This window comes from Poecile atricapillus, chromosome 3 (genome assembly GCF_030490865.1).
Source record: "Poecile atricapillus isolate bPoeAtr1 chromosome 3, bPoeAtr1.hap1, whole genome shotgun sequence".
Taxonomy (NCBI): Eukaryota; Metazoa; Chordata; class Aves; order Passeriformes; family Paridae; genus Poecile; species Poecile atricapillus.
This window is the reverse complement of record NC_081251.1, coordinates 19,091,478-19,105,327: the sequence shown is the minus strand read 5'-3', so window position 1 is coordinate 19,105,327 and position 13,850 is coordinate 19,091,478. Positions and strand designations below refer to the sequence as shown.

At 38.7% G+C, this 13,850-nt stretch overlaps 1 protein-coding gene across 1 annotated transcript in view; it reads right to left on the bottom strand.

The window, feature by feature from the left end:
• Window positions 1-13,031, bottom strand: part of PXDN (peroxidasin) — an 81,711-nt gene extending 68,680 nt beyond the window's left edge. Inside the window, exon 1 of the mRNA XM_058835544.1 lies at window positions 12,710-13,031. Within this exon, the coding sequence (XP_058691527.1) occupies window positions 12,710-12,933 (224 nt within the window). The 5' untranslated portion in view covers window positions 12,934-13,031. The remainder of the gene's footprint in view (window positions 1-12,709) is intronic.
• Window positions 13,032-13,850: the final 819 nt, after the last annotated feature.

Here is a 13,850-nt window from a genome sequence, read left to right as displayed (position 1 = left end):
CACTAAATAGACCAGCTACTTAAATACATTAGACTTATGGTTTTCTTTTAATATGAAATCTAAACAGTAAAAAAAAAAAAAAAACTATCTGCAGCCAAAGATTTTTTTTAAAAAATCTTAGTTTCAATAAGCAGATATATCTACCAAATAATTTCCAGCTTTGAATAAAAGATTCTTACAGTGTTGCTACTACTGAAAACACATATCTACATGACTTAAAAATATATAAATTACTAGTATTCCACTTGATTAAGACACTGCTATGTCATATATTTGGCTTAAAATCCTGTGAAAAAAATTCTTTCCCAGAACTATTAACCACCAAATCTTAAGTTTAACTGCAAAAGAATCCTCTGGACTCAGTTAAACGATCATTGCTCTAAGAGTGGTCAGAAGTACAAATATACCCTCAGATCCAAAGGCATACAGATATCAATTTATGGCTGGGATTTCCACAAATACTTCAAGACACTTCAAGGACTGAAGAGGCCACAAACCCAGCACTCAGCCCTTAAGTGAAAAACTTTCTACTGGTAAAGTTTCCTCAGGCATCAGATGTTGTGTTACTACAGTAGTCCTGTGGCTGAAATCTCTCCTGGGAGATTATTCATGGGCTCTGGTCTCTAGAGGGACAATTCCTTCCCATGTCCAAGCCATGAGCTAAAGATAAGCCTGAACTAAATGATCATTTTATTTCCTGACCACTGAAGCTTCATCACTATGCAGCTAAAACCAACAGATTAACATAATGAAAGAGACACTAATCAAGAAAAAAACAAAACAAAACAAACCCCAAATTTTAAATCCCCAAAGGCATTCAACAAGATTTACAAATCCTGATATTATCAGAAATTTCTTACATGTGGGTCCAGGTGTTAAAAGAAATTTATTTTTTGGGGTATACCATCATGTCAAATTATCTCCAAATTTCCAAGTTAAAAAAAAATAAAATAAATTAATTCCACTTGAATCATAACCTTCTTTTAAAAGAAAGTCTTTGTTTACACTGTCCAGAAGATTTGATTCCTGAAAAATGAAATATTCTTTCAGAGAAATATGGATATTTCTAAAGCTAAGTCAGCCTGCCAGTAAGTATCTAAGTTATTTAACACAGCAACCAAACAAACAGACACAAATTCTGTCACAGACAATGTCTGACATGCAAGACAGGTACTTGCTCTATTCTATCATTATTACAAAGCAATTCCTTGTGGATATTCAGAGGGGAAAAAAAGGTAAATGAAAGGTAATGAAAAACTCTCATCTAAGGAATCTGGGTTGCATAGATACTGCTGTGTTCTATGTACAGTGGGAATTCAAAATTTTACCAATATTGAAAAGACAAAACTAGTTTGAATTCAACTTCATACTATTAAATGTTGAGTGCAAAACCACAGCTAGTTCTTATTTCTTTCTCTGGTGAATAAGGGATTATTAACACATGTCATGGAGTTACAAAACTGGCTACATAATATACCAGAGCCTGGGGGCTGTACACAATTCACTTGCCTACCTGTCATATCTGTTTTAAGTGTTGTTCACATTGAAACTTCATCAAAACCAGAAAATTTTCCCTGAGCTATCTGAGATGTGTGGCAATCCCACACATTTCTTCAAAGGGCAAGTCTATCTTACACCTATCGATATATATATATAAATTTTACACAGATATGACCCATATAAAAATTGACACTGAAGGCTGGTTTGTTTTGTTGGTTCTTTTTTTTAAAAAAAAAAAAAATCTTGCTCTCAGCCAATTAATTACTGTTCAGTTGGAAATCTCTAATGAATCACAGACTCTTTTTACATACTTTTTCCAAACCTTATATTCAATTTTTCCCATGCAAGATGCATCCAAAATGTTTAAGTAAAAGAGAGGATATCAAAAAGAAAACATCTACACCAGAACGTACACAAAGTTGACATAGAATAAAACATCCAAGGAAATACTCATATCACAGAGGAGGATTAGAGGATTTTCTGGCCAAGTTTTCAAAACTGTTGTTTGCTGAATCAAGAAAAATGTTTCAACACGTATCAATATTTTAGAAATTTCAAGTGATTTAGATTATTGATAGAGAACGCAGAAAAAAATATAACATCCTGAGTTTTCAAAACTGGCTTAAATAAAATATAAATGTTACCATACTAAGAAAGGCATTTACAGACCTTTAATAGTTGTCTGGTAGCCACTATTTACACACCTGACAACTAAGTCTCCAATCTACAAATTAACATTCTTTAACTATACATAAAAGTCTAACTAGGAAACATTTTAATTTATTTTACCCCCTACATAGGTGTTGTTGCATTTACTTAAGCTTTTCCCAGGGCAATAAAATTAAATCAGGAAGTTAATGCCTTGAATCTGCCAAGAGTAATCCACCAACTCAAAAAATCAAATTGCTCTCACTGCTCTTACAGCTCTGTCATAGCTCTGCAGTTCTCTTTGCTGATATAAGTCTTTCCTTTTACTGGCAGTCTAATTCTGTTACCTAGGCTCTTTTTGTTGGAGAACCTTACCAAAGTCAAAGATCTGGATATTTCAATCAGTTTATCTCTGTAATAAATAAATACTACCACCTCTCAAATTGCTTGGAGAGTTTATCAAAATACCATCAAACCAAAACTTGAACCCAAATTAGCTATTATCCCAAAGAGTGACAAAACATCCCTTAAAAGTTATCCTGTTTGATAGACCATATACATTTTAATTTACATCTGTCACACCATCATACTGCTGCTCTAGCTTTTTATCTTAGCAGACAATGTAATGTGTCATTTATTCATATTAGAGTTTTGAATGGCGCACTAGAGTTATCTCTGTGTACCAGAACACACACTACCCCTCATAGTTTTCAAAATATTTTGGAAAAATTTGGAAAAAAGTTCTCTCTTCTAACCATTAAAACCTAAAAATACATTAATCTAAAGATTTGAATATTGGTGACTGATTTAATCTGATTATCATGAAAATTTATCATTAAATAGAAGCCATCACAAGACACTGAACAGTGACATTTTATATCAAAGCAGAAAATCAAAATCTTGCGAAAATGAAATATTTGCTTCTGTAGAGCATGCTGGACGTCAGACAGAGGCTATAAGACTCTGAATTTAATTGTTTTGAGAAGTCTGCACTGAATTTCATGCTGCCCCAGTCATGATGCTCACACTGCCTAGAGATAAGCACACAAGGACTCGTTTAGTCTTTATTTTTTCTGCAACAAAGGAAACTAGCAGAAAAATGGCTAATAAAATGCTATTAAGTCCAGTCTGGCTAACACAGGGCAAAGAACTTGACATTTAGCAGTCATCGTCCTGCTTACCAAAAACAGTCATTAGCTAAGGTAACACTGTGTACCAAGGAATATTTTTCCTTTTTCAGATCAGCCAGGCAATGAGCAGCCTGTTGTAATAAGTGATTTAAGGGGAAAGAATGCTAAAAGAAAATGTTTCCGAAAGATACAGGGAGTGGCAATTGGAAAGAGAATAAAAAAATCTGAAAGTTAGAACAGATCACAAAAAGAAAGGGAGCAATGCCACAGGGAGTTAAACTGATTTGGAGTTAAATACATTTGCTCATTGTTTTTCTTTGTAAAACTTAAAAAACTCAGGAAAAAGAAAGAGAGAACACTACATTGCACAAAACTTCACACTTTTTATTCTACAAACTTTCACATGGTTTCAAGAAACCCTGCCAGCTACTGCAAAAAGTCTCCAATGTCCTTATCTTGGTAAATACAGATTAAATAAAAAGACATGAAGATGAGAGACCACATAAATCTCTCCTTTGTGTATCTTTCTCAAGGTTTTGAGACTCTGTTATTTGTAATAAGCATTCAATTTTCTGTTTAAAAGAATCACTTGACTCTCATTAGCAGCAGTAATAATGCCATACCAAAAAGAAATCAAATTTGGCAGCCTGATAAGCAAAGGAAGGAAAAGGAAATATTTGAGTCATTCCGTTCCAGCTCAGTCAGCTCTCGTTGCACCATCTCTATGGATTGTCTTGAAACCCTGCCCACATTTGCAATAAGAAAGCCTTTAAAGCTATTTTTGTTTTGGTTTGTTTTTGTTTTTTTTAATTGAATTCAAATGGAAAAAATGATAAGGACAATTTAGCCCAGTTGTTTCCCTGTATCTATGTATCTATACATATATATAAACACACATTATGTACAGCATGTGTGTGTATATATAAATATGCAGACACACACATACACATAAGTATTTAAAATACTAACTTCGCTTTATACATAAACTTCACCAGAAGGACAAGCAACTATAAATGTTTAGATTGTGTGATATAGATTTTAAATGTCACCTTTATAAATGGATCTTTTCTGTAAGTGAAGTATTATCCTATAAGGATGTAGACGCTTTGGCTTGCTCGAAAGAGACTCAGCTAAAGTCCATGTCCAGGAAAAATCAGAAGCCTGGGGATTACTCATATATACAAAGCTATGCGTAAATTCTACAAGATGAGATCTAGAGTGTACAAAATATTTGATCACAAAATACTGTAAACAAACTACAATAAGCTTTGAAAGTCTCAGAAATTTGAATCCAAAAAGAAATAATGGAAAAAATACCCTGTAAACACGTGAATCAAGATGGATTAAAATTTAGTTGTTTTTTCAGTTGTTCAAAATAGAATTGGAGTTTCAAAACTTGAATATAGCATTTTCATTTTACCAATTACACACAGTAAAATATTTCTGTAAAGGCCATTTTGTAATTTAAAATAAGTCAAATAATATTCAATTTTAAACATAATGGACTACTTCTCTTCTTCTTTTGATATTTCCTGAATAGCTGTCTGCTATTTTTTCATGTCATAATAGTAATATTAATTTCTTCTATTATATTATGTTTGTTTCTTTCCACAGTTTCCTTCTATCTTCATGCCAAGCTCTGTTCTTTACTGGCTGTATTTCCTAGTTTTCTTTTCTGCTAGACTTTCAACCTTTCAATTTAAACTTAGCTTACTTGCAAGTCAATCCATAAGCACATGTGACAATCCTAACTGTTATTTAACACCTAAACAACAAAATTTTCTGCAGGCTAATGACAACCCCACATCATCTCTTAATGAGCACTGACCTCACCTGGGAGAGAAATCAGTAGGGCATACTCAGAAAATGGAGGTTAGAATATTTATTCTAGAATATTATTACTAGAATATTTTTCTCTTAAACTGTGTTTACCACAGTTTTAGGTGAGACACTAAAGTGTCTAAGTGTCACTAAAGTTGTTAGTCACTTTAGGTGTGACTCTCCCTGTGTTTCAGATCCAGACCCTCCTGATGATGTAAGGATAGGCATCTCCCTGTTATTTTTCCACCAGCTGCCTTTGGGAATTAGGAGAGAAAGACTATATTTACTCATGTCCAAGAATCCATTTCCTAATTTTTCCAATAAGTAATCCCATGTTTGTCTCTGCTACACAAACATTTCTTGTTCACTGTCCCTCATGCCCCTAAATTCCCCAAAGAAATGCTGAAAATTTGTTTAACTCATCATTTTTTAATTACGTTTTTGGGAAAACTGAGTACCAGCAGAGACACTGAACTCTCTGTTAAATAGAATCAGAAAGACATAAAAATGTTTAAAACTGAGATTTTACAGTGGGGATGTAGACAACAACACCAAGCAATCCACTGATCTGTATAATCCTTATAGCTTTCTAAAACATTTCAGTGGAACAAACAAAAAATCTTGTGCTGACATTAGTCCAAACTCCCAAAGTTTTGGGAATTAGAAGACCATCTTTTGAAACAGCTATAAAGCAAATATTTCACATAGTCCATATGAAGAGATGTTTGCAGTAAATGGAGAATTTTTGTAGCTGGGAAAGGTCACCAGTAGAGCTTCACAGAGACCTGTGCTGAGTTCTACATTGTTCAGTTCATTCCTAAATGGAAGAGTGATGAACCACAGAAAGAACAAAGTTTTGCTTATGATATTCATCTATTGTAACAAAGTCTCTCTAGGAAGAACAGCAAAAAGACCTGTTAACAGTCCATGAATGGCTATTAAAATGCAGACCTAATGCATGTATTAATACAAAATAATATATTTGGAGAAAATCAAAGTTTTCAACTAAAATGGCCGGCCTAAAAGTGATCATTACTACATACAGACATGATTTTAAACTGCCTCTATTAGACCATGAAACCTTATACCAGATCTTTCCATACAAATACTGGAAAGAGTTACAATTCCCTCATCTCCAAACACAGCAGAATGGGGAAGTAACAGTTCAGATGATGAGAGATTAATACCAACCTTTCAGTGAGAAGGTGCCAACTTTAAAAAGAAAGGAATGGAGAAGCTTAGGATCAAAGATCACAAAACCATGGCTGGCATTGGAAGAATAATAGAGAGGGATCAAGCACCCACTGTCTCTTCCAATAGAAGAAATGGGGAACATTAAGGGAAGCTAATAACTTTTAGGCTTCAAACAGAAGAGAGCAATTTCTGCGATGTACTTTGTGCAGTACTCCTTGTCACTGAAAGTTATAATGTAACTTAACAGCTAAACAGTTGAAAAAAAGAGGTTAAAAAATTTGTGGAGGAGAGATCCATCAAGATCTACATAAAATATGGAAGTATCTTTTGCCCCAATGACCTATATCTGCAAATTATTATAAGTATAAACAACTATACAGCTGCTCTACACTGTCTTCTTGTTCATAAGCTGTGCTTTACATCACCCTCAAAAAACAGATATCAGGTCAAACAGGTCTTTGGGTTTATTTATTAAAGGTGTCTTTCTGCAAATAAAGAGATATTTTTCATTTTAACATTCAAATGTTAAGTATTTACTGCTCAAAAATACATCTTAGTAAAACAAGATGAAAACCAGAACTTGTAATGTATCACAATGTATTCCTCTGATGACAGTGTGTTAAGTGTACAGTAAGTTACTTGCAGTAAGTGATGGATATGATTTTGTTCCATATGTTTTCCCATTCTTCAGCAAAGCATTTGATGAGGACTAACATACTGCTGAGATGACAAAAATATCTTCCCACCAATGACTCTGGTGACTCGAAGCAAAGACTCATTTGTGCCTTCTGTTGCAGCCCTCAGCAGCTTTGCCTCTTGTCTCCCAGTAAATGTCAAACACTATCAGTGCCCTGCCCTTCTGGCCCCTGCTAACGACCAAACACATTCTGCAAGCTCTGCAAATGTTCCTGAACACACTCGTGCCTTGGTCCTGGCTCATCCCATCAGCAGTACAACCAGACTGCCTGGGAACAGCTTTGCAAGGCTTTACATCCGACACACCCTCCACAGCTGCTTTGCTGGGGAGGATTGGTATCTTCTGCAGTATCCACTTGATTTGTTGGGACTCAGGATGAGGCTGAATAGAGAGAATTTCTCTCCTTTTAGCAACAATTAACCTACTTCAAAAGTTAATTTTTTAAAATTGCTTGTGACTCCTTTGCCTACACTTTGCAAGTAGTTTCTTTCTGTTAAAAATTCTATGAAAATATTTTGTCTGAAATACACTTTAAACTTTGGCTTGGACAAATAAATATCAACATCTACATACAGACATTTAACCTCCTTTTATTGTCAACAGAAGACTAGTCAACACACTTATGCTAGAGAAGGCAAAAATTAATTAATAAACTGCACAAACAGTAGCTAATTAATTCAGTTGTCTGACCAGTGGTGCTTGCTGTTGATTCAGATGTCCCAGGCTGAGAACAAGCAGCTATGGCACAGGCCCAGTAGGGACCTAGTCTGAGGTTAGAAATTATTATTTCAAATAAATAAATAAATTGTCCCCTTTTGAGTGAGCTGAGCTCTGTTCCAGGCACTATGAACAGTACTGGCTGAGTTGCTACCTATTAGAAGGGAAATTCACAAACCAAATAAAGATGTAAACTCCTGTGTATAATGACCTAAAATGTAGGTGTTTTAATCTCAGATTGAATTCTTTACTCGTTCATAAAATTTCTATGAAGGAAGACATAAAATAATTTTTATTGAAATAATCTTGTGCTTTACCTCTGTTCTGTGTCATTCAAGCAAATCACCACTGGCACCTACTGCACCTTGCTGCCCATCCAGGAGTGGCAATAGCTGTGTCAGTATTAAGTTATTTTCAAACCATTCAAATAAATCTTCAGTATCCGTACTTCTTTTTTTAACATTAAATATGTACAAATCCCTGCATCTTGAATAAAACCTTCTGGTGTGTTATCTCTTGACTAATTCCTACATGCAAATTGATGTTCACCCATGAAGTGATCAAGTTTATTCACAGTCCAAATTTGAGACTGCAATCCTTCACCCTTCACAGTGATGAGGTGTGTTTATTTTATTTTGTCTTAATCTACTGGAATTTTGGTAAAAGGGTTTCAAAGATCTAATCGAACACAAGGACCTTGTATTTTTCAGATGAAAATGGGATGGTTCTTTGCTGGCAGAAGATGCATCATTTTAAATAGCAGATCTGCAAACAGCATGCAGTAAGATTTCTGCTATGATAGCCCAGAGATTCCTGCACTGACGGTCTCCATACATATCACCTATTTCATTTTCCTAAATGCCTCTGCTAAGAAGTATAATGTTAGCACAAATCAGCAATGAAATGTGAAATGTCATTATATTTCCATTACCCCTACCTCTTTAGTGATTCACATATTCTCCAAATGCATGTTTGATTTGTGTAATTAAGTGTTGTGGTTTTTAAAATTGTATTAAGACAGATACTCTTGGGAAGCCTCAATAACGGTTTTCACTGGCATTATGAATGTACATTAGATCGCAACAAAAGTTCTTATGGAGAGATGAAAAAAATTACTCAGCTGTCTACAAAGTCACCATAGAATTAAACTACTAACACCTTCCCCTTTCCCTCTGACATCTACAGTACAAATCAGAAATTAAAATACATTGATAAATGAGTAAATAAAAAAGTACACACCCTAAATTACCCAATGTTGAGAATGTTAGATTCATTTAACAAAAGCAGTAACAAGCAACAAAGACTGTTGCCTTCAATTTCATTTTAGAGCCTACATTCAATAGCAATTCAGCTGGAATGGCTGCAACTTAAGAAGTCCTATTAAGGTTTGATCACTTAAAATTATATTTGCACGTTGAAGATGTGTTTTATTCATAGCAGACATGCAGGTGACTCAAAGTAATAATCACACATCAAATACAGAATGACTTATTTCAAAATTAAATATTCTCAATAATTTGCATGTCATTCTCAGTGCAATTCAAGTCCACTTTCTTTCGTGGCAACTACTTTTGTCAATTTTTACCTTTTCTGCTGTTAACAGAACATTAGTTTCTTTTCTTGTTCAGTCTGTTAGACTCAAGTGCAGTGAATACAATTTTGTTTGCACAGCTAGCAAGAAATAAGAGAGCAATGAGGTGCTGCCAAGAAAAACTGTGAACAAATCTCAGTATTGGTCTGAGTATGTGTAGCTAGTCCTGTAGACAGGTTTGGATTTGGATTGTGTTTAGATACAAATAGTAACATATTGCATCAATATTCAAATGCCAAAACTATCAACACTACTTACAAGAAATTGCTCTAGAACACAGAAATTCCCTAAAAAGAGTAAGATGAGATACAAGAATGGGAGGAGGCAACAGCAAGAGGGGATACCCAGAATTTTACATTCCTCAACTGTTTAAATGCTTTAATATAATTACGTTTCAGCAATTTCTGTGAATATAAGCATTCTATATTTAGTCAGAGATGAAATGAAATTTCCATGATTGTATTTACCACATTAAGTAGTTTTTCAAACCATTTTGTACATGGGTCTCCCTTTTAAAGGAAGTCAGCACAGTGACTGGGATGTTGGCCCTATTCCAAAAAAGAGCCCAGGTAACAACTTCATCTTGGGTGAAACCACATGCTTGTGTGAGGCTCCATGAGCTCTTTCAAAGCTGGCAGAATCCACACTGCAGAAGAAATCTAAACCATGGATCCCAGCCTGAAGCAGGGAAGGGGAAGTTCCAGAAAGTGGGAGAAGAAAGGGAGAGTGAGAAAATGTACAGCCAGAAGCAGCACTGGCAAGGTCAGCAATTAGTAATGTTATGAACAGTTTTCAAAAGAGAGCCTGAGATTAGGAGTAGGCATTTTTGATATGTGGGGGAAAACACTTAGCTGCACCATTGGTCTGGGCCCCACGCTGTTTTAATCCATGTAAAAAATTATATGTGAAGTAGAGCAAAGTCAACTCAGCTTCCAAAATGAGGCATTTTTCAGAACCAGTACTCAGCAAAATACTTATAAATGAGAAAAAACTTAGGGTGATATCTTTTTTACAAAATTACTTTGCACAGTCAATCTATATTGTAAGCAAGAAATAAAACAGATGAGAATGTGGAATTTATCAATGCCAGTAAAAATGGACTTAGCTCATCAGCAGTACACTTTGCAGGATTTCCTAAATTTTTGTTTTAGAGGGGAAGGTGATCAATTTAAATTAATTGATTCTTTTTAATTATCTATCAACACCACTACTAAAGAAAATGCATTTAATATACAGGCACCACTTGAAAGACAAACATTGAGAGTCAAACCAGAGATTAAATAACCGCCTGCTTTCATAGTTAAAAAATAAGCTGTTCTTGAGTGTAGAAAGCCCTCTATGGGTGATGGGCTTCACCTCTGAGAACACTGCAACGTAGAGCTACAGTTCAATATGGCAGGTAAGTAAAAAAAATGAGTGGTAATTCAATGAGTACCTCAGACATGCACTAGTTATCCTGAAGGTACTTCCTACATCTAAAAGTGGGCAAGTCATATAAAACTGGTAAGGTATTTATGTACGATTGGTATCTTCAAACTACTGATTACTAAATAAATTGTATCATTGCTCTTTGTCCCAAAGACTCATATTGCCTGACTATCTTCTGACCCAGCTCCTTTCCATTTACAGCCATTCAGCAGAACTGTAGCAGAAGGAGTAACTGAGTTTTCACAGATGTAATACTTGCCTATTTTATTTATAATAGCTCCCCAGTCAGTTGTCTAGAAAGGCTAATATCCATTACTAGATGACAAGTAAGGTCACCACTAGGTTTTGAAGAATGCTGATCATCCACAGACATATTTGGAAAACAACCATTCTTTGTCAAGCTGAAAACTTCTTTTGCATTGTTTCTGCAGCATGGTAGCTTGCATTATACCAGAATGATAATTCAAATTTGAGATACTAGACAACTCGATATATTAGTGGGGTTAGATGAGCATAATGCTTGCATTGTTCACACACTCTCCTCTGACTCACTGCAAGATTATAAATACCCACCGTAAGGGGAGCTCCACCCCGGCGAGGTTTAATCTAATACTTTCTGCTGTTGCAGACCCTTCTACCTCTAAGAAGAAACCAAGCCATTAAGACTTGACTCCACACTCTAAGATTTTTTTGGGTTTTTTTTTACATTTAAGATGATTCACAAAGCTAGCTTCACACGGTTTCCTGTAATCTCAAGGCAGAGGTGTTCTGTAAATGTACTTTGTTTCAAATGCAAGAAACATTAACCACCCACTTCCTGTACTGTTCCCTAAAAGGTTTACAAGTACTGCAGGACTAATCCCATTCTGCCAAAAGCCTGCACTTCTTGCCAAAGAGGGACGCAGTTAATGCTAAATGACTGTACTCTTCACATTAAATAATACTTGGAAGCTGAAACACAGCAAGGCTTTATAGACCCCTTTTGAAAATATCTGACAAAGTCACAAGTTAATTTATGACAGGAGGCCCCGCAGAAAATTCCCAGGGCCAAGCTGTGCTCAGCTTCCACGGCTGCTTGTGTGTAAGGAAAGGGCAGGGCTGGTGCCAAGAGCTTTCTGAGCCCAAGTAACATATAAGCAGGTCAGTGGAACAAATCCGTTCCTCTTAGTAAGCCACGAAACAAAATAGCGTGTGATGGTCATTTGGAACTTTGCCTTTATTGCAGGGAAACATGCCTGGAAAGGTAACTGTTTCAGTCAAACCAGTGTGAACTAAATGTCAATCATTGTCAATACTGAAATTTATACCAATGCAATCCCACCCAAAACAGTGACCAGAGGAACGGCCGGGCATTTGAACTGACACATTTGTGCCTGAACTAAAAAGTGGTTATTAACTAATATCCGCAAATCTCTGCAGGAATCTGAGCCGGGTTAGTTTTCTGCAAGCCCAGGGTTTGAGTCCCGGTTTGCTCTTACATCCCCAACATGTCTAAGAATTGAGTAGAAGGTGCCATGTCCCTGTCGATCCCCCTACCGCCTGAATATGCTTTTAAACAGGATTCTAAGGAAGTACTGAAATCCTTCTAGGGACTACTAAGCTGGGACACAACGCCCGCAAGCTAACCAGAACGTGCACCCCAAGGAGCCTCACAGAACCGGGGGCACCGCTCCGACCCCGCGCCGCCGGAGCCGGGCAGGAGCGCGCCGGGCACGGCCGGACCGCGGGGCCGGGGGCGGCGAGCGCAGCCCCGGAGAGGCGCAGGGACACCCGGGCCCCTCGGGCAGAGCCACCGCCGCGGGTCCGGCCCCCTCCCCCGACCGCAGACAAAGAGCTGAGGCTCCGCCGCCACCCACCCCAGTGTCTCTCACCCCAGGTATCCATCCCTTCCTCCGCCTTCTCCTCTGCCCTCCCTCCCTTCCTGCCTCCCTGCGGCCCCCTCCCTGCCCCGGGCCGCCGCGGCAGCCCCCGCCGGGTACTCACAGGATGGTGGTCTGGGGGGACACGGCGGGGACGCTCTCCAGCATCAGATGCATGCAGCGCACCGTGGTGCGGAAGCAGAGGCAGCGGCTGGGGCACCACACGCTCCCGCGCTGCGGCGGCGGCGGCTGCGCGGCGGCGGCGGGGAAGAGCCCCCCACTGCGGAGCAGCAGCAGCAGCAGCAGCAGGCAGAGGCCGGAGGCGGCCGCCGCTTCGCGCCGGGACATGCTGCGGGCGGAGGGCGAGGAGGAGGAAGAGGAAGGAGGAGAGGGGCTTCTGCAGATCCGCGTCGCGCCCGCTCCGCTCGGGTCGGCGGCGGGGCGATCCCGTCCCCCGCGCGGGCTGGAGGAGGGGACGGCGGTGGGCCCGCCCCGGCCGGCGGAGGGATGGGCGGCCGCCCCGCGCCGGGCTCCGCGCCGCCCTGCGCACGCACCGCGGGGCAGCGCCGGGCCCGGGATGGGGCCGGGGTCCGCCCGCCACCCCGGCTCTGCTCCTCCGCCCTCGGGAGGCAGAGCGAGAAGGCATCCCCTGAGCGGGACCGCAGCTTGCACCTCGGGAGAGAGGGAAGGCAAAATGAGAGGAGTGGAGAAGGGGAAAGAATGGGTAAAGAGAGGAAAGGAGAACAGCAAGCAAAGAGAAAAGATGAGGACAAACAGATCAGGGAAAGAGAATCCCTTGTGGGAAGCAGCAAGTCCAACAAGCCAATTTCCATTTCTGCCCTGCTTTGAAAACCCACATACACAACCCTTGGACTGTCCCGTGCTGCAACCTTTACTTTTGAGCCAGGGCAATATGTTGTATTTGCCCTGAATTACTTTCTGGTGGTGGTTTTGGGTAGGTGAGTGCACAGGCAAGGAGGTATAAGAGGACTCACTAGAATGTCATGTAGAAGTATAATAGTTGCAGCCACAGCTCACATGATCTTAACACTTTCTCAAAACAAATCTTGCCTGAAAACACAAAACTAGATTGCCTTTGAGATTTCTAACCATGTCCTAAATACTTTGTCATTCTTACATGATGTCAGTCAGTCCTAAGCAGATCAATACCTTATCTCCAACCCTTTGCCTATCCCAGGTGAGCACTGGCACATCATTTCTATGATGACAATAACAGCAATAACAACTAACCTATTATGTCTGAT